We start from the raw sequence: 20,421 nt of genomic DNA, 5'->3' as shown, positions 1-20,421 counted from the left end.
GATTGTTGCAAATGTTTCAGCCTTATCTTTCGCACTGATGTATTGGGATCCCCCATCATTGAGGATGGGGATATTTGTGGAATCACGTCCTCCAGTTAGTTGTTTAATTGTCCACCACCATTCATGGCTGGATGTGGCAGGACTGCAGAGCTTAGATCTGATCCATTGGTTATGGGATCGCTTAGCTGTCGATCGCATGCTGCTTATGCAGTTTGGCACGCAGATCGTCCTGTGTTGTAGCTTTACCAGGTTGACACCTCATTTTGAGGTTTGCCTGGTGCTGCTCTTGGCATGCCTTCCCGCACTCTTCATTGATCCAGGGTTGGTCTCCTGGCTTGATGGTAATGGTCGAGTGGGGGATATGCCGGGCCATGAGGTTACAGATTGTGGTTGCTTACAATTCTGCTGCTGCTGATGGCCCACAGCGCCTCATTGATGCCCAGTTTTGCATTGCTAGACCTGTTCAAAATCTATCCTATTTAGCACACTGGTAGTACCACATAACATGATGTAGGGTATCCTCATTGTGAAGGCGGGACTTCGTCTCCACAAGGGCTGTGCGGTGGTCACTCCTACCAATACTGTCATGGACTGATGCATCTGTGGAAGGCAGATTGGGGAGGACGAGGTCAAGTATATTTTTCCCTCTTGTTGATTTAACTATGAAAAAGGACCATGGTAAAGAATGAGCAACTAATTTATCACTTCCATAAACAAGTTCAAATGTAAGTGCAGAGGTCTTAAAACGGTTGTCGTTGGGTATCTCATAAAACAAACAATTTCCCATTTATTTGCCAATTATCCCAATATATCCCAATTATTTGCAGTGTGTAAGCCAGGGATGTTCAGATTGTTGTCTGACCACATATGGCCCCTGAACATTGCAATCCAGTTTGAGAAACACATAAAAAAAAGACACGTCTTTCATTCATAGCGCACCTTTCATAATCACAGGATGTCCCAAAGTGCTTTACAGCCAATGAAGTACTTTCGAATGCAGTCCCTGTTATAAAGCACAAAACGTGACAGCCAATTTGCCCACAGCAAGCTCTCAGAAATAGCAATGTGATAATGACCAGATAATCTGTGGTTTGTAATGTTGATTGAGCGCTATATATATTGGCCAGGACGCCAGGAATAACTTCCCTGTTCTTCACAATGGTGCCATGGGAACTTTGACATTCACCTAAGAGAGCAGACTGAGCCTTGGTTTAATGGCTCATCCAAAAGACAGCACCTGTGACAATGCAGCACTCTCTCAGCACTGCAATGGAGTCTCAGCCTAGATTTTTATGTTCGACTCTTGGAGTGGGACTTAAACCCTCAACCTTCTGACTCAAAAGGCAAGAATGCTACCGACTGAGCCCTGGTTCACACACTGACAAGGAATTTCTTCTCTCAGATGGTCATGAATCTTTGCAATTCTGTACCCCAGAGAGCTATGGAGTCAGAGTCATTGAATATAATCAAGGTAGAGATAGACAGATTCTTGAACGATAGGGGAGTCAAAGGGGAACAGGCAGGAAAGTGGAGTTGAGGCCAAGATCAGATCAACCATGTTCTTACTGAGTGGTGGAGCAGGCTCGAGAGGCCAACTGGCCTACTCCTGCTCCTATTTCTAATGTTCTTATGAAAGAACTTTTTTCTTTGGAACTTTAGTGGACAAATCCAAAATCTGAACATATAGCTCTGTTTGTATCAGCAACTTGAAATATATGCAGACTAAACGGAAGATTGATTTAGATTTTATATACCAAAACTCCAGTGCCCACTTTGATGGCCCACATAAAGACAGAAAAAAGCTTGGACACTCCTAATGCAGGCTGTTTATTAGAATCTGCATCTCAAAACATCCACTGTATAGCTTGCCAAACTCATTATGGGAAGCGGTTCATCAATCCACACAATGAAATCTCAAGTGACCTGAAAGGGCGGGGGTGGGGAGCGAGAGAGAGAAGGGAATGTGAGAGGTACCACACACATTAGAATACCCTGCTGAAAAATGTTTCTGCATTAGCATACTCTCTGAAGTGCACCCCCTCCCAAATCACACACACATTATAATTGAATGTTCCTTACAAAGCTTCTTCACTAAGGAAATTCATCAGTCGAGGGTCTTTATTACCTGCATCTTGCTATCATATGAAAGGCTGTCAGTGAGTCTTTTGTGGCGTCTTATTAAGCTTTATGAGCTAAGGTTTCCAGTGTGTAAGGTTTACTACCAAACTAGCTGAAGTTTAACAATTCCAGTTTAGCCGTTGCAAGGCTGCATTCTGGCTTCTCCAATTCAGTCAGTCAGTAAGCCTGACAACCATGAAAGCATCCGAGCACCTGCTGAGATGGAAGCACTTTTAACATGAGACAGCAGAGTCGGGGTCTTGAAATTCTGTCCCGCCGACTGAGTGAATGCGTGCCTAATCCAAGCATAGAATTACAATGTGCCTGATCACTTCCCATTCCTCCTCCCATTATACAGATTCTCTGACCCTTGCCTAACACTCAAATGTATTATCCAGATTCAAGCAGGAAAGTTTCTCCATTTACATCTGCCCTGCTCAGCAAACTGAATGATACATCATTTACATCTACCATTATATTAAAGCTCAGCAATGTTTCTGCACTGTTACTGAACATCGCTTCCCCCTCCCACCCCACTTGCTACTTGCCAATTCCACCTCCTGAATCTGTTGATTCTTTGCTAGGTGCAGTTTCACAGTCACCACTCACTTCCCATGCCTCGCCCAAGTGGTTGTTATTCATATGTGAACCTCAACAATGAGTACCAGCATGCTGTTCAACTGCAGGAGGGCCATTAGAGGCAAATCTAAATCTTGCTCTCACCCAATACCTGTGCATCTGCAGTAGAAAAAGATCATTGAATAACATCTAAGAGTCGGAACCTCTGCCAATTTTCCCGTTCCTAATCTGGGGATAGGTAATTTGTTAATTATAGTTTTCTTTTCCTGTCCTTGTGCTTTCATTCTCGTCACAAAGATGAACAAAAATATCAGCACCAGTTAAATCCATTACCCAGATTATATTATCCAACAAAGCAACCTTAATCTTGCTCCCAGATGGATATGTGTTGATCTGTTGAGCTCAATCTCCCGCTTAAGCATCCAGCAGGGACCCAATCTTTCATTGTTACTTCTGAAAGGCTGGACCCTCAAACCTATATCAAAGCATGAGAGCCAGTATAAACAAATATGCAAAGGACTCTGCCTAACTTCCCCCAAAAAAGGACAGCAGTTAATGTCAGCTATCCAGTATCAGTCGTTAAAATCGTTTTACAAATCAACCAATTGATATGTTAAGCAGACAGGCATCTGAAGCTCAAGCCTTTTCACTAACACAAACCCATATTCAAGTTTGAACTATGCTCCCATCATTGCCTTTTGCACAACTAGCATCATTCCTGACAATGTGCCACTTTGTGGTAAATTGGACAAGATTCAATACAGAATTTTGGGGAGGTGAAATTAGAAAGAGATCAGGCTCAGCTGGAACACAGTCACAAGCCAAACAAGCTGCCAACATTGTCTGGGGTCACTTGGGTTGCTGTTGCTTATGGTACTAACTGTTCCTCAGCATCAAGCAGCGCCTTGAGAGGAGAGAACAAGTGTGCGGGGAGAAACTGGATTTTAAAAATGATCTGTTATACAGAACTTCTTTAGCAGCACTATATCGGATTACATTTAAACAATCCCGCAATGATTGGCACAGGGCAGCACAATGGCACAGCGGTTAGCACCGCAGCCTCACAGCTCCAGCAATCCGGGTTCGGTTCTGGGTACTGCCTGTGCAGAGTTTGCAAGTTCTCCCTGTGACCGCGTGGGTTTCCGCCGAGTGCTCTAGTTTCCTCCCACAGCCAAAGACTTGCAGGTTGATAGGTAAATTGGCCATTGTAAATTGCCCCTAGTGTAGGTAGGTAGGAGAACTGAGGGAAGGTGGGGATGTGGTAGGGAATATGGGATTAATGTAGGATTAATATAAATGGGTAGTTGTTGCACAGACTCGGTGGGCTGAAGGGCCTGTTTCAGTGCTGTAGATCACAGATATTGCCAGGTGACCATTTGTACCCTACTCCAATCTCCAGTGTATTGTTCAATGGAGATGCCTCACTGCTGTGTACACATAGGTAGGTTGCTGTTGGTAGACTTTTGCTACTTGGATGTCTCAGGTTGGAGTATTTTGTAAGTCACTGCGTTGCAGCTGCTATGCAACAGCCAATGGCAATAAAGATAGCGTTTACTACTGGAGATAACACACAAGACGCGTTTGCAGCAATCATTCCCGCTCTCTGTGCCTGCCCACAGATTCTCTGCTTCACACCGTTCACCCACCAGGCTCCAGGGCCCCCAATCAGCTGGAATCCAATTACCAAGACAAAAGGGGCGATTTGAGAAGCAGACCCTTTCCCCGAGCTGACCCTTCCTACCCCCGAGATTTCAAAACAACTGTCACACTCTTTTCAATGCCTTTTGTTTGCATTGCTTTGAAAGTATGCAGAGCGAACAAAAGGAGACGCATTCACGACCCTTATGAATGAGGTTACAGAGGCATAAAAAGGGGGAAAGGCAGCTGACAATAGAAAGGTATCCTCGTTTCTGGAACTGCACTTTTAACTTGGAACAGTTTGTCACAGCAAAAATTGAACATCGCCCTTCCTTGCAATTGGTTTCTCAATTAGAAATTGTGTTTTCCGCAAATCCGCACCACCGCACGGCCCAATTCCTTCCTTCTCCCTCAAAGGTTATTGTGTTCCAGAAGACAAAAGACAACACAATGCAGGAATACAAATGTCATGATTCATGGGTAGGCATTCCATTAGAGTTTTACCTGCACAGGTAGAGAGATCATTATCTCGCAGTGGAGAAACATTGTATTCTAGCAGCAGTTTGTGACAAATCACCAGAATCTGTAATTTAGCAGGAAGAACACTTTGAAAATGTGAAGCAGCGTGCAAAGTGTGTGCAGGAAAACATTTTCATTGGCCTGGAGCTGTAAGAAGAGGTTGATAAGGATAACTTGGGCCCATCATTCCTTCCAAATTCTGCAAGAGAAAGCATTTCATCTTCACGTATTCCTTTTATAAATGTTACCCATTGGAGTCAATTCCTTACTGGCATGGTAAGTGCAGACCCAATCCATACCTCAATCACATCCAGATTTCCTTACTCCAATTTAGGGATCAGCCATGGCTCAGTGGCACTCTCGAAGGCTGTGGCTTCAAGACACGTCAGCAGACAATCCAAGCTGGCACTCTAGTGCAGTACTGAGGGAGCGCTGCACTGTCAGAGGTGCCACATTTCAGCTGGAACGTTAAACTGAGGCTCCATCTGCCCTCTCAGCGGCATGTAAAATATCCCACGGCACTATTTGTGAAGAGCACGGCGATCCCTCTGGCATCCTGGCCAATATTTAACCCTTGACCAACATCACTAAAACAGATCATTATAAATAACATCACTTTTGTGAGACCTTGCTGTGTGCAAATTAGCTGCCCAATTTCCTACTCTACAACAAACTTGAAAGTGGTTCATTAGCTGTAAAATGCTTTGTGATGTCCCGAAGTTGTGAAAGGCTCTATATAAATGCAAGTTCTTTCTTTCAATGCTTTCCAAGTTGCTCCCTCCAACCCCAACCCCCTGCAAACTTCAGCTTATCCAAAACCCTGCTGCCCATATCCTTTCTGCCACTAAGTTCCACTGACCCATCACTCCTATCCTTACTAATATACTTTGACACCAGTCCCCACAGTGCCGGAATTTTAAAAATTCTCATCCATGTGTTTAAATCCCTTCATTGCATCACCTGCACCAATCTCCGCAACCTCCTCCAGCTCGACACCAACCCCCAAACTGTATTGCTCTGACTCCAGCCTCTTATTCAATGCTTCCGCCCTTTGGCCCAAAAGATCACACTACTCCAGAAACATGCTGCAAAGATAACCCCCATCTTCTTTTGACTTGCTCTGACTGCAGCCTCTACTTCTCCTTTTCACACCATTGGCGGCTATTCCTTCAGTCATATAAAGCCCACTCTATGAAAGTCCCTCTTCCTCTCCCTTTCACCTTAAAATGCACCTAATTGACCAATGGGTCACCCATCCCAATCTCTCTTTCTTAGGCTCAGCATCCATTTTTACGATTATGTCAATGTCAAGTATCTCAGCTTCCCCGAGCAGACTGCCAAAGTCATTTGGCAGAATGCCTCATTATCAGAAACTTTCAAACAAGCACCAAGATGTAGCTTGGCTGGTGGTGAGAAGGGCCCTCCCCGTCAGATCCTTCCTGCATGCCCGGAATCTCACCCCTCCACATGTTACCCTTGAGGTGGCTGTGGTGGGGAAGAGACAGTTGCCCACCTCCTTCTGGAATGTGTCTTTGCAAAGCAGGTGTGGAAAGAGATGCAGTGGTTTTTGTCGAGCTTCATCCCAAGCAGCTCTGTGATCTGTGCTCTACAGGCTGTTCCCAGGGATGCACACCGAGATAAACATCAACTGCTGCTGGAGGACCATCAATTCAGTGAAAGACGCTCATTAGTGTGCCTGAAACTTGCTGGTCTTCCAGCACAAGGGTTGTCCACGACTGAGTGTTGCAGGCTGGCACATTTCAAGGTCCAGGACTACGTGCTGAGGGACGCACTAAAGCTTGGGGCAACTGCTGCACAGGGTCAATGGGGAAAGACCACTGTGTAAGGTCCTCCCAAAGTGAACTGAGGGGTTGGACCCATGGGAAACCCCTCGGGCTGTATACACCAAATATGGGTTTGCTGTAAAATGTACATGGCATATAGAATGGAAGGGTTGTGAGGCAACTCACTCCTGTATCGAAGAAAACTGATTTCCTTTACACTTTTTGGAATGTCAACTTGGTGCTGTTTTGAACTGTTTTGTAATGCATTTTTTTTTTTTAATATACAGATTTTTATAAATAAAGCATATTTTTGGGGGAAAAAATCAAGTATCTCAGGACTTTTTTTTTTCTAGGCTAAAAGGCACTATAATTTCTTGTTGTGTGCATTCCTATAATGAGACAAGAATCAGAGTTCTGATGAAAGGTCATCAACCTGAAATGTTAATTCTGTCTCTTTCCACAAATGCTGTCAGACCTGCTGAGTACTTCCAACACTGTCTGTTTTTATTCCAGATTCCTCCTCCTTTGGCAAGAGCAAGTTGATACGATTAGAGTCATAAACAGGTTGTTCCAACAGTTACCATAATCAGACTCCCTATCCTTCATTTTCTCCTTTGAGTAGGTTAACACAGAACTTGTAATTCAGAAATTTTGATTAGACTCTCTAATGCATAATTGGCTGTGTTGACTGGATTTGATCTACCAGCAGCCCTAAAGCACACTGCCCATTAACTGCTATTGCAGTGCTATATTCTATAATCCCCAGCAACTAAATCTGCTCTACACATTTACACTAACCCTTTAAAGCAAATCAGGTCAAAATGAACAGCCGTTGTGCACATGGGAATATAGACGACTCCACAAATTCAATTATTAGATTTCTCCTCCAGGCAAAAGAAATTCTAGTACAGACTTGTACTGTATATCAGTGGCTATTGATCAACAGCACAAGACTGTATTCAGGTTTTCATCAACAAGGTGTGTTACATCTAGATTGAATTTCATAATCACACACCTTGAATTTAAGCCTAAGCCAATCCTTGGAATAGGAAGCGGCAACCATCAACCTTTGCTTACTATAATTATAATTTCAGTTTTTCTTAAAGCAATAGTCTTCTGACACTTGAGTACCGAGGAGAATAGGACATGCGGGGATTAGAATAGAGGCAGTGTCCTATCCTTCCAGCGTGACACCACACTTACAGTAAATGGTATTTCAGCTCTTAGGATAGGAGCTGTGTGAGGTCCTCAGCTACAAGAACAGCCTGTACCCCAGGGGCATACTGAAAAGAATCATGATGAGATACTTCCCACCACCCCCACATCACCGCCTCACTTCACCCCTTCAGGCAATTGAAACGAGTCCAGGAGATCACATGGGTCAAGTGTTACTGTAAAGACATTTACTCTCAGTATGATATAATCTCTGACCCAGTCAAGAACTGGTCCAGCTCCCTCTTCTAGGCATGCAGAAAGTCAGCACCCATGACACCAGCTGGCAATGTATTCCAGAGGCTCACTACTCTTTGGAAAAGAACTGCTTCACATCCAGTCTATTCCTACCTTGCATAGTTTAAAATTTCACGATCCTCCCCAATCTGTTAAATTTGGGGCGTGGGGATAAAGGGGCGAGATCACTGAATAGTGATAGGAAGCTGCAACCCAGAGAAACTTTCTCCTTAATTCAATAACATGGAAGCTAAATGTAATGTAACATTTTGTGAATGTGATAACCTAACTTAGAACAGATTGAGAATCTAGCCTGGGACACTCGGTCTGTGTAACTCAGCCAATTACTGAATAAATGCAGAGTCGGTAGGGGAGTGCAACAATCCTCCTTTGTGAAATTGTTAACCACACCTTCCCTAAAATTCCTATTCTCTTGGTGTGCAAAGAAATGAGCATACTTCTAAAGAATGCCTATGAGATTCATTCATGGCATTGCTCAAGAATCTGGATCTCCTGCCAGGCAGGTCAGGTGCCAAATGATGCTCCTTGCCAATCTACCAATATCATAGAGGTGAACATAATTCACTTTGATAAATGATTAGTGCTGGAAGCAGAGACAACAGACACGGAGATATGTGAATGCCTGACTAGCCTTAATGTTTAACGCTTCCTCAAAAGGACTCCAGTCATGTTACACCATGGACTGCAGCGGTTCAAGAAGGCAGATCACCACCACCTTCTCAAGGGCAATTAGGGATGGGCAATAAATGCCGGCCTAGCCAGCAATGTCCACATCCCAGGAACGAATAATAAAAAAAAATCATGCCTTCAGAGCACCGCATGCAAGAGGCCAGGCCAGGGTGCTCAAAAGATGACATTGCCCGACTAACCACTGTCAAGCTGCCACCATTTATGCAGGACCTGGCATACCTACCTGATGAGCATGGGGAATATCTCCTCAGTGTCTGGGTCAGCAGGAAGGAGAATCAGTGCTGTGCCATTTACATGCAGCAATCATGCCGCATAGGCTAGTGCTTCTAGTGATATTGATGGCTGTGACCTCAAACTTGGCTCTACCTCTTTGCAGGCATGCTAATCAATTGAGTTGATGTGTAGAGTGGCATAGAGGACCATCCTGCCTACAATTACTTCCTGCAACACATCTCCAAGCACTGACCTGAACACTCATGCCTGCACCTTGGATGCTGTTGTCAATTCAATTTTGCCTGCTTCTTCTAGGTCTTTTCTGCTCTTTCAGCTTTGGCAAAGGCTGGTAAAGAGTTCCCCTATAATGATGCTCCCCTTTAATTGTCCCCATCCCTTTAAATTTCAATTACATAGCTCTCCCAAATGACACCTGTAGCAATGGATGAACTTGGCACATTTCCATTTGAGTCTGTTTAAAGCCTGCCAATAGCCAGTCTAGTAGTACATAAGCCTCGGATCATCCCAGCACTTCTAGATTAAGAAACTTCACAAAATGTTATCAATGTCAATCATGTAAAAAAAAAGATTCTGAAAATTTGCCTATGAACGTCTTCATTCTCACAATTATAATTGGAACAGGCATGTGTACAAGTCATTAAATGCAGCTCTTTTCTTGACCATATCAGTTATCATGTTCCATGCCACAACAGTGTATGTTTACATGGTTAAGGATATACAATTAAATGGTTTACTAACCCAGCCCAAGCCGAGTGTAACATGTGTGCTATCATCTGCACACCAAGTGTAAAGTACAATATAATAAAAAGTTATTTCAGAAAGCCCTAGCTACAGTTTCCATAGTGCTGCACCAAACATCACCAGGTTGAAGTTCAGTTGTGGCTGCTATGATATTCTCTATCAGTTTATAAAATTAAGACTTATAATCATTATTTCCAAGAAAATATACACAAAAGTGGCCAGAGTGATTAGTAGTTTGCTGATATTCACTGTCTAGTTGCACAAATAAACAAACTGAGCAATGGCTGGAACCAATGGGACGGACCCAACAACAGTCCACACCTCGGGGAAGGAGAGAAACTTCAAAAATAAACAGAGTACTAGTTTCTGATACAAGGTCAGCTCTGAAAGGGACCTCAGAGCAGAGTGTGCAGCAAGCCCAGAGTGGGAGGAGAAGGTCATCTATGTTGCCAGACTAACTATGTAAGAGCAAGTCCTGGGCCAAGCAGAACTTTCTCCAACTTATCATTGGGAAAATTGAAGCCAGACTATCTCAGTCCTGAAGTCCATACCCTTGCTCCCAGTTTCATCCATTGAGTACGGTAGCATAGTAGTAGACTAGGACTCCAGAGATCTGGACTAAATGATCTGGAGACATGAGTTCAAATCCCACCATGGCAGCTGAGGAATTTAAATTCAACTAAGTAAATCCAGAATAAAAAGCTAGCATCACTAATAGTGACCATGAAACTACTGGATGGTCATAAAAACCCAAGTGGTTCACTAATGTCCTTTAGCTAAGGACAGCAGATTTCCTTCCCCAGTGCTGGCCTATATGTAATCCAGACCCACCATTGTGGGTGACTCTTAACCCCCTCTGAAATGGCAGAGCAAGACATTCAGTTGAATTTAAGAAGGCAGCTCACTAACACCTTCTCAAGGGCAATAAATGCTGGTCTTACCAGCAGTGCCCACATGAATTAAGAAAAAAAAATCCCCTTTTCTGGTTCCTCACTCAGGTTAAACCAGACTAGTCCACAACCTTGGTATCCTGTTCACTCCAGATCTGAGCTTCAAACCCATTCACTATCCAGTGGCGAGGTCACTTACTTCTACTAAATTGCATGCCTCTCTCCTCCTGATGTGAAACATTATTCAAGCATTAGTTACCTTGATACAGGACTTTCCTATTACTTACTCACTAGCCTCCCAGGTTACACCCAACACAAACTCAACTCATCCAAAACTCATTTGTACTCCTCCAGTCCTAGGCCCAATCATTTCAGCTGCTTCAATGACCTCCCCTCCATCATAAGGTCCAAAGTGTGGATGTTCGGTGATGATCGCACAATGTTCAGCATGATTTGTGACTCCTCAGATACTGAAGCAGCCCGTGTCCAGATGCAGCATGAGTTGGACAATAGCCAGGCTTAGGCTGGTAAGTGGGCAAGTTACATTCACGCCACACAAGTGCCAGGCAACGAACATCTCAAACAAGAGAGAATTTAACCATTTCTCCTTGATGTTCAATGGCATTACAAATTGCTGAATCCCCCATTATCAACATCCTGGGGGCTACCATTGACCAGAAACTGAACTGGACCATCCACATAAATACTGTTATTACAAGAGGAGGTCTGAAGCTGGGAATTCTGTGGCGGGTAACTCACTTCCTGTCTCCCCAATGCCTGTCCACCATCTACAAGGCACAACTCAGGAATGTGATGGAATACTCTTCACTTGCCTGGACGTATGCAGCTCCAACAACACTCAAGAAGCTTGACACCATCCAGGACAAAGCAACCTGCTTGATTGACAGCTGATACACCACCTTCAACATTCACTCCCTCCACCACTGACGCATAGCGGCAACAGTGTGTACCATCTACAAAATGGACTGTAGCAACTCACCAAGCCTCCTTAGACAGCACCTTTCAAACCCATGACCTCTACCATCTAGAAGGACAGGGGCAGCAGATGCATGGGAACCCCACCACCTGCAATTTCGCCTCCAAGCCACTCACCATCCTGACTTGGAACTATATTGCCGTTCCTTCACTGTTACTGGGTCAAAATCCTGGAACTCCTTTCCTAACAGCACTGTTGGTGTACCTACATCCCAAGGATTGCAGTGGTTTAAGCAGGCATCTCACCACCACCTTCTCAAGGACAATTAGGGATGGGCAATAAATTCTGGCCTAGCCAGCAACGCTCACATCCCATGAATGAAAAAAGTCCCACACTAGGTCCATCTCATTCATTACCCTTGTCTTTGCTGTCTTCACCTTCTCCCTGTTTTCCAACTGCATGAAATTAAAAATTATTCTTTATTTACAAATCCCTATGCTCTTGTCCATTATTCCTCTGTCTAGTATTCCCCCCTCAACCAACACTACCAGAAAGAGGTTACCTGGCCATCCATTCATTTGCTATTTGTAGAACCTTGCTATGTGCAAATTGTCTACCATTATTAGCCTAACAATGGTTGCACCTCAAAATGTAATTTGCAATTGTAAAGGCACGTGGTAAATGCAGTTTTTCTTTTTTTAAAAAAATCTGTCTGGTACTCCCTCCCTAAACTTCTTTGTCTTGTTATTTCTCTCTCGACCTGCAGCAGCCTCCTTAAAAAATAAACAATCTTTTTGACTGTTCTTTTGGTCAACTCTCCTAACTCTTCTACTATTGCTTTGTTTTTTCTTCCTACATGAAGTGCCTTTGAAGGTTTTATGATGTTTTAGGCACATTACCAGCTAGATACCAGGAACAGAAACCCAAGCTGATTTTTGCTTTTCTCCTTCACTCTCACTCCTTGGGTCCTGAAGCCAATTGTAATAGCCCAGCTGAGGGAGGGACCTGTTGATTGTGGTGCATGACCTGGTCTTTTGCCCAATTATGACAAATTTAAATTTAGAAATATTGTGTAATAATTATTTGACACCTTAGATGGTGAATTCTGTTCGTGCTCCTGGCATGGAGTTTTCCCCAGATCCACATAACGGGAATTCAGGAAGATAACGTTTTGCAGGGGATTTACACTTCAGTGTCTTCAAATTTCAAAATGTATAGAACACATCAAAACTTTCTACATCCATAACTCAGTATACAATAGTTAGACGCAATATCAAATATCACATTGCTGAGATAAGCAAATGAGTCAATAAACGCTGGTTTAGCAGTGACAGGGTTAGCAGACTTTCTGCATACCTGCTACAGGTGCATTGAGGTCACCAGGTGCCAAGAGATACAAAACAGGGGAATAGATAAACTTTTTTTACATTCCACTTGCTTATCATCTAAATTCCTGCTCCAAACCAGACTGACCACATTCCTTCTACACAATTCCAGTTAATATATGATGTCATCTGTAAAACATACCAGTTACCGAAAGTGAAAATAAATTGCAGTCCGATTTTTGTCACTGGTTCCCCCTTACCTTTCCCAGTTTCAGGATCTTGTTTCCAAAGCAAGGGATTGATTGAAATCAACTTCAATTTCTTAAAACCTGTGCAATTGACTAAATTCACAAAAAAGCTTTTTAGGATAATACATGAATGTGATCATTTCCAAAAGGAAAAATTTAAAAATTCTCATTTTTCCTATCTTTCCTCCATCCATCCCATTTTATCCCTTCCTCTTCCCACCACCACCTTGCCACTCCACCCTGGCTATCTGTTGAAACTTGCCAAGGCTCCTTCGACAGCACCTTCCAAACCCACGACCTCTACCACCTAGAAGGACAAGGGAACATCACCACCTGTAAGTTCCCCTCCAAATCACACACCATCATGACTTTGAACGGCGATGCATTTCCTTGACTGTAGCTGGGTCAAAATCCTGGAAGTCCCTTCCTTGCAGCACTGTGTGTGCACCTACACCACATGGACTGCAGCAGTTCAAGAAGGCGGCTCAACACCACCTTCTTATGGGCAATTAGGTAGGCATAAATTCTGGCCTTGCCAGCAACACCCACATCCTAAGAATGAACACATCCCATGAACAAATGAAAAAGCAAAAGTTTCATCTCCCTCAGGCCTGTAGAACTGGTAAAGGACAATTCCTGATTGATGCAAAATCCCAGTCCTTTTCCAGTCCTCCAAGTCATCTCCCATAGCCACTTACAGCCTGATTCCCAACTGCACAGTAAAGTATGGCTACCTGACCCAAACCCAACCAGACCCGATGACATGGGTCGGGTTGAACGTGGACACAGTGCTGCCTTGCTCAGGGAGGGAAGTAATCTACAATATTTGAACATTCAGCTGGGCGTCAAGGCAGGAAACGTGCTGCTGGAATGGAGGATCACAACATTTGAACAAGGTAGAGCACAATAACCTGTTTGATATAATTAACTTTATTATGGTAGTCGGGTCAAGTCGAGTTGGGTCGGGTGCGGTAAAAAAAAAAATCAAGGCCTCGGGTCCGGGTCAGGTGGATGTGGTTGGGTCGGGCCCGGGTCGGGTTTCAATTTCATACCCGAGCAGGCCTTTACTGCACAGGTTAATGTGTCAACGCAGCTTGTCAGATTTTACCAGCCATACTTCCGCCTCCTCCTCAATTTCAAATGACACCTAACAGCACAATGATTCAGGAGGTCGCCTGTGAATCCAGCTGCCACCACCAGATCAATAAGACATTGTAGAATGTGAATTACCTATCAACCTGTGTGGGACTAACGCAATAAGTAAATGTAACTTCTGTATTGATGCAAATCGCAACATCCAGTGGATTCTAGATGTTGAGTCAACAGCATAAATATATCACATGCCACCTCCACTAAGCTTTGTTGTGATGCCAGCAGTTTTGTTGGTTTCAACGCAACACTGTAAACCCAAGTACAGCACCCTTTTAAATCTGCAGTCCAGAAAATGCTGTACAGATCTACCAGGATACAAAAAAAAAACAGTAGCTACAACTCAACAGGTTAATGAGGCAAACGCATCAATGATGTTACATCAAGCATTAGAAATTGGAAAGGACCTATCATTTCTGTGGAGGATCATAGCTGTAAAAACTAGATATGTTTCTTTTCCCAATACACTGGTACTTGACTATGCCAAATGTAATCCTGGGATAAGCAGGATAGATTAGAGGAAACTGGCTGATAAGATCATAGGGAAGCCTTTTTGCTTGGATGACAGTTGCAAGAATAAAATGCCAAATATAGCTAAAGGCCCATACTACATATCTGACAGTTATCAGATCATCAGAAAATGAATAAATAATCATGTTGCTTTATCCTTGCTTTCAGCTATCATGTAAGTAAAAAATCAATAGACATTAGAATCAGTTTTAAGTAAATAGGCCACCATACTCAAATTTGATTCAACATTAAAGTAGACAAATTCTATGCTTACAAAAACAAATACTACAATCAATCTACAGCAAGCTCATGTATTCTTGCTGCTTGTTCAAAATAGGGACATTAGATATATTGTGGAACATTATGATATTTAACCCTTCTGATTTGTCCAGGTAGGCATCAGCACTAATGGTTATTGAATTTTTTCCTCCCTCTTCCACAACAATATTTATAATATGAAATGAAAGAGGCAGCACTCAGAACCCCATCCATACAATTTTGTCCCCATTTCTCTTCAAGGCAGTAAATCATTTTCAATATCTTAACTTGCACCAAATCCATTTCGCCCATCACCCCTGTGCTCGTTGACCTACAATGGCTCCCAGTTCAGCAATGCCTCGATTTAAAAAAATTCTCATCCTCATTTTCAAACCACTCCATGGTCTCGTCCCTCTCTATCTCTGTAAACTCCTCCAGCCCTACAACAGTTCTACGCTCCTCCAGTTCCGGCCTGTTGCGCATCCCCCATGTTAATCACTTCACAGGTGGTCGTGTCTTCAACTGCCTTGGCCTCCGTATTCCCTCCCCAAGTCTCTCCCTCCTCCTTTAAGACACTCTTTATAACTTAACTCTTTGACTAAGCTTTTGGTCACTTGCCCTAATATCTCTTTTATGTGGCTCAGTGACAAATTTCATTAATGCTCCTGTGAAGCACCTTGGGGCATTTTACTATGTTAAATGCAAGTTTTTGCACAATGCACATGAGAAGAATGCTAACCGTCAGTCCTCCCAGACTTTTGACTTTGTGGGGATGGAAAAAAAGACAGCAGAAAATTACAGTAGACTTCAATTCAGTCCTCGTCCAAGGTTTAGAAATACAAAAATAGGAAACGTGACTAATTTTTCCTTTTCCCAGTGCAGGGTCACAGAGGTCAAATATAGTTTACTATTGCCCAGCCTCTGACACGGGCACAGATCAAAGATCAAAACTGGTATATTGCTGGTTTGTATCAATTAGTATCACGCCAGGCAATGCATTTATTCACTAAGCTATCAGGACGCCAGTTTAAAAGAAAATATTTCTGGGGCCTAGGATTCACTTCTAATTCCTTTCTGTGTCAGCTGTGGCTCAGTTGATAGCAATCTTGCCTCTGAGTAAGGTGGTTCTGGGTTCAAGTTCCACTCCAGGAGTTGAGCACAAAAACTAAGGCTAACACTCCAGTGCAGTACTACAGGAGCGCTGCACTGCCAGAGGTACCATCTTTTGGATGAGACGTTAAACAGAGGCCCCATCTGACCTCGCCGGTGAACATAAAAGATCCCACAGCACTATTTTGAAGAAGAGCAGGGGAGTTATTCCTGGCGTCCTGGCCAATATTTATCCCTCAATCAACATCACACAATAACAGATTATCCGGTCATTATCACATTGCTGTTTGTGGGCGTTTGCTGCGTGCAAATTGACTGCCATGTTTCCTACATTACAAAAAGTACTTCATTGGCTGTAAAGATATCCAATGGTCCTGAAAGGCACCATAAAAATGCAAGTCTTTCTTTTTTTCCTCTATCCTCCAAGAGCAGATCCGGCGAACTATTCTTGTACTGTTGGAATAACATGGCATGCATCAGTGCGCTGTGCAGTCCGTGGTCTATAATTGCAAAACTGTGATAGTTTGTATCTGTATTGCAGCCAGCTATCTCCAAAACAGGAACCAAACCAGCGTACTGCACTCGCCAGTTATGGCATAGTGGGCATTTTGAATGTAATTCACTCAACTTTGCAACCATTCCAGTACCAAAGGCATACACTAATTAGGAATCTGTAAGGTTATGAATCCCTAGATTATATTAAAATCCTGTTGTTTCTGGAGTAAATAACTTTTACATGGACATTATGTTTTAGCAGTGTGAATGATTCTGAATCATGTAGAGAAGTTTTGAAGCAAATAGCATGGTATAGAAGATTCAGTTACCAGTTGTAGACAAGTTACTCAAGATTTTAAAAAATGCCTTTAACAGAAGCAAATAGATTTTTACAAAAGCAAAATGCTGTGGATGCTGGAAATCAAATAAAAACAGAACATGCTGGGAAAACTCAGCAGGTCAGACAGCATCTGTGGAGAGAGAGAAGAAGAGAGGTAACATTTCCTGTTCTGATGGGAGGACATCGACCTGAAATGTTAACACTGTTTCTCTCTCTACAGATGCTGCCTGACCTGCTGAGTTTTACCAGCATTTTGTGTTTTCATTTTAAATACAGAACTGTCCTGATTCTTAAGAGTTGAAGTCACAAAAGCAGTTTCTGAAACAACTTGTAAAAAAAAAAGTTCTTACATTGGGTGCTATTTAATGAGCATAGGCACACTTAAGGGATCTATTCAGCATTAGAGAAGGATTAGGAATCCTGTATTTTACAAGGACAATTTGGCTGTTTTGATATGGGAGGAAATGGCAAAGTCATCCAATAAAAGGTGGTTTGGACTCCTGTTTGACTCCAGATGCCAAAATATCTGTTTAGTGTTTCCAGAATCTGAAGTGACAGCACTTTTTTGAGCAGCTGCCTGAACGTGCAGCACACGCAGAGTGCTCGGAAATAACTGAACTTGAGCCCAAAATTACTCTGAACACAAAATGGGGGAATGTTTACGTTTTCCTATGTTAATGAATGGCAGAATGTGGATTTCAGACATGCCATTACGGGGAATGCAACTTTGCTGGTGGATAGTTAATAACGTTCAAAATTGTTTAAAAAGGTGAACCCAGGGGTTTATTTAGAAAAATCCCACTGTATTCTTTGTCATATTTTCCCTGGTCTGTTTATAAGCACATACGAGAAAAAGACATTGGAAAGTGATCAAGAGAGTTACAAGGAAATCCTTGTTTATACAGAAATCAAGAGTGAATCTGGGAACAGCTTCTTCAAGAGGGAGAATGGGAATACAATGAGTTGCTTAACTCACACCACTGCATAATTACATTTTGAGTGCAAATTCTAACGATCATGTGTACGGTGTTTCATCTCACCAACATATAAACGTTAAGGAAACCACTCCATCAACTTCGGTGTGAAGCACAAACCCTAACTGGCACCTTTAATATCTACACTTCAATTTCACAGGTGGAATGCTGACAGAATGTTCAGAAATAGGAAAGTTTCAGTTTTCCAGTGTTACCAGGCAATTCAGCCTTTATCATCCACGCTCTGTGGTACTATTACTACATTCCAGAATCAAGCACTGAACTTTTTGGTCGCAGCTTTTGAGCCTTTTCAACCTTTTACAAAAAGAAAATGTAAGGGCTGAGTGTTAATATCTAGCAATACTGACCCACCCTGAGCACACAAATCCCAATGTGTTAAAGCAAAGGCAGGACGCTGTACTCACCATTCAGCCCGTTGGCAATGCTCCTGTGATGAGGGGGTCCTGAAAGGTCATCGGTGGATCGTTTGCTGGGAGCCCCCTTGTCTACAGCTTTGTGGTGGTGGTGGTGGTGGTTGTGGTGGTCAGGGCTGCCCGCACTGCCAGTGCTGGAGGTGCTACTGCCATCCCCCACGTCCCTGGCCCCCGACCCCCCGTTTAAATTGGACAGGCTGGTCTGGCTGTCGATGGAGCTCCTGCTACCGGCGTCGTTCCGCTCCTCGTCCAGCATCAGGGCGATCTCCTTGAGCTCCAGGTTCTCCTTGAGCAGTGCCTCCTGCTTGGCCTCCAGCTCTCGCAGCTTTTGCTGGTAACTAGCGACTTCCTTCCACATCACGCTGGCGGTGAAGCGGCCGAAGCGCTGCCACTCCCGGGACAGCTTCTTGCCCTTCTGCCGGTCATCGTCCAGGAAGCAGCAGAGTTCCCGCAGCTCGTGGTTGTCGTCCTGCAGCCGCTGGTTGATGTCCTTCAAGCCCCTGATCTCATGGAGGTGAAGCTGGAGCCGGCGGTTCACGTCCTTTATCAGGTTCCCATGTTCCAGCATCAGGGTCATCCTCTCATTCTCGGTCTTCCGGAGCCTCTTGACCAGTTCAGCTTTACCCCATTTCACCAACTCCTCATCTGGGATCTTGTTCAGATCTTCTCGAGATCCATCTGGGGAATTTTTAGCCATGTCCTCTTTTTAAAAAAGGAAACAAAATCCAAATCTATTTAAAAATAATCTTCCCTACAAATCCCCTCTCGCTTTAATATTGGAGCAGGACCAACTCATGTTGACCCATGAGGAATTGCCTTGGATCTCCCGTCCCAATGGCTTTTTTTCCCCCTCCAGGGGGTAGCTCTCACCAACTGTCTTTGCAAAAAAATTCTCCCAGTGGCTGGAAACGGATCCGAATTGGCAAAAAAAAAGACTTCACTAAATGGTTTCAATTCTCCGTCTTAATCGCAGTCTCGGTTTTTAAAGAGGCTTTCCTGGCCGGCCGTGCAATCCTAAGATTTCCGGGCTGCTTGTGGTTGGTTGCTTTAACAAAATGACACGGTGATGTCAATTGGTTTGTATTTTTTTTAAAACAAGAGGCAAGAAGCGCATTCCTCCCGGAAAAGAAGGGAAATCCTGTAGAACATGGACGGGATGAAGTCCACCTTGCGTCCTCTTCTCTGATGTGTCCCTACAAACTGCACCAAAGCCCTTCCACACACAAGCACTGAGTTCCTCTCCTCTTCACTCCACTCGCTGCAGGATGGCGGCTTCAAAATGTAAGCGCAAGGCAATAGCAAAGTGCAACTGGTTCCTGAAATCGATACTGGTAACAAAGAACTTTACCTTCTCTCTTTCTCACTCTCTCCTCCCCAGGAGTGGATTTGCGGCTATCGCCCAATGATGGGACAAGTTATTCCACAGGCTCTGCCCGCAAGATCCAATATAAAGTGACGGCAAATAGTATTAAAAGCAGGTAGACAACATACAGAGGTTTGTATAGAGCCTCAGTCTCTCTCACACACTGGGCTCGGCTCTCTCCTCCCAACACAGGCTGCGCTTTATCACGTGTGGGGGAAGCTTACACTAAATTGTGTCACTTATCCCCACAGCTTTATTAACCATTTCACAACCTGTAAGCAGATACCTTATTCCAGGGTAGTGTAGATTACAGCACTGCCTGGTAGGGTGGCGGAAACAGATTCAATAGTAACTTTCAAAAAGGGAATTGGTTATCTAACTGCAAAGGGGAAATGAACAATTACATGGGCCAATGGAAAGCGCAGGAGAGTGCGATTTTAGTTTGGATAGCTCTTTTAAAGAGCCCCCACGGGCAGAATGGACCGAATGGTCTCCTGTGCTGTACACTTCTAAATAAACTTCTGAATAAATCTTCAGTGGTTTTAAACCAAGGACACTTTTACTTACCAAAATCTACTTGTTCAGAGGTTAGATTATATATAATATAAATTCCAA

General features: G+C 43.5%; 1 protein-coding gene across 7 annotated transcripts in view; it reads right to left on the bottom strand.

Moving 5' to 3' along the window:
• ccdc85ca (coiled-coil domain containing 85C, a) overlaps positions 1–19,983 on the bottom strand; it is a 226,826-nt gene extending 206,843 nt beyond the window's left edge. For all 7 annotated transcript variants that reach the window (XM_068038695.1, XM_068038697.1, XM_068038698.1 and 4 more), the window contains exon 1: positions 18,435–19,983. In XM_068038695.1, the coding sequence (XP_067894796.1) occupies positions 18,435–19,140 (706 nt within the window). In that variant the 5' untranslated portion in view covers positions 19,141–19,983. The remainder of the gene's footprint in view (positions 1–18,434) is intronic.
• Between the last annotated feature and the right edge of the window lie 438 nt (positions 19,984–20,421).

This window comes from Heterodontus francisci, chromosome 9 (assembly GCF_036365525.1).
Source record: "Heterodontus francisci isolate sHetFra1 chromosome 9, sHetFra1.hap1, whole genome shotgun sequence".
Lineage (NCBI taxonomy): Eukaryota > Metazoa > Chordata > Chondrichthyes > Heterodontiformes > Heterodontidae > Heterodontus > Heterodontus francisci.
This window is presented reverse-complemented; position numbering and strand designations above follow the sequence as displayed.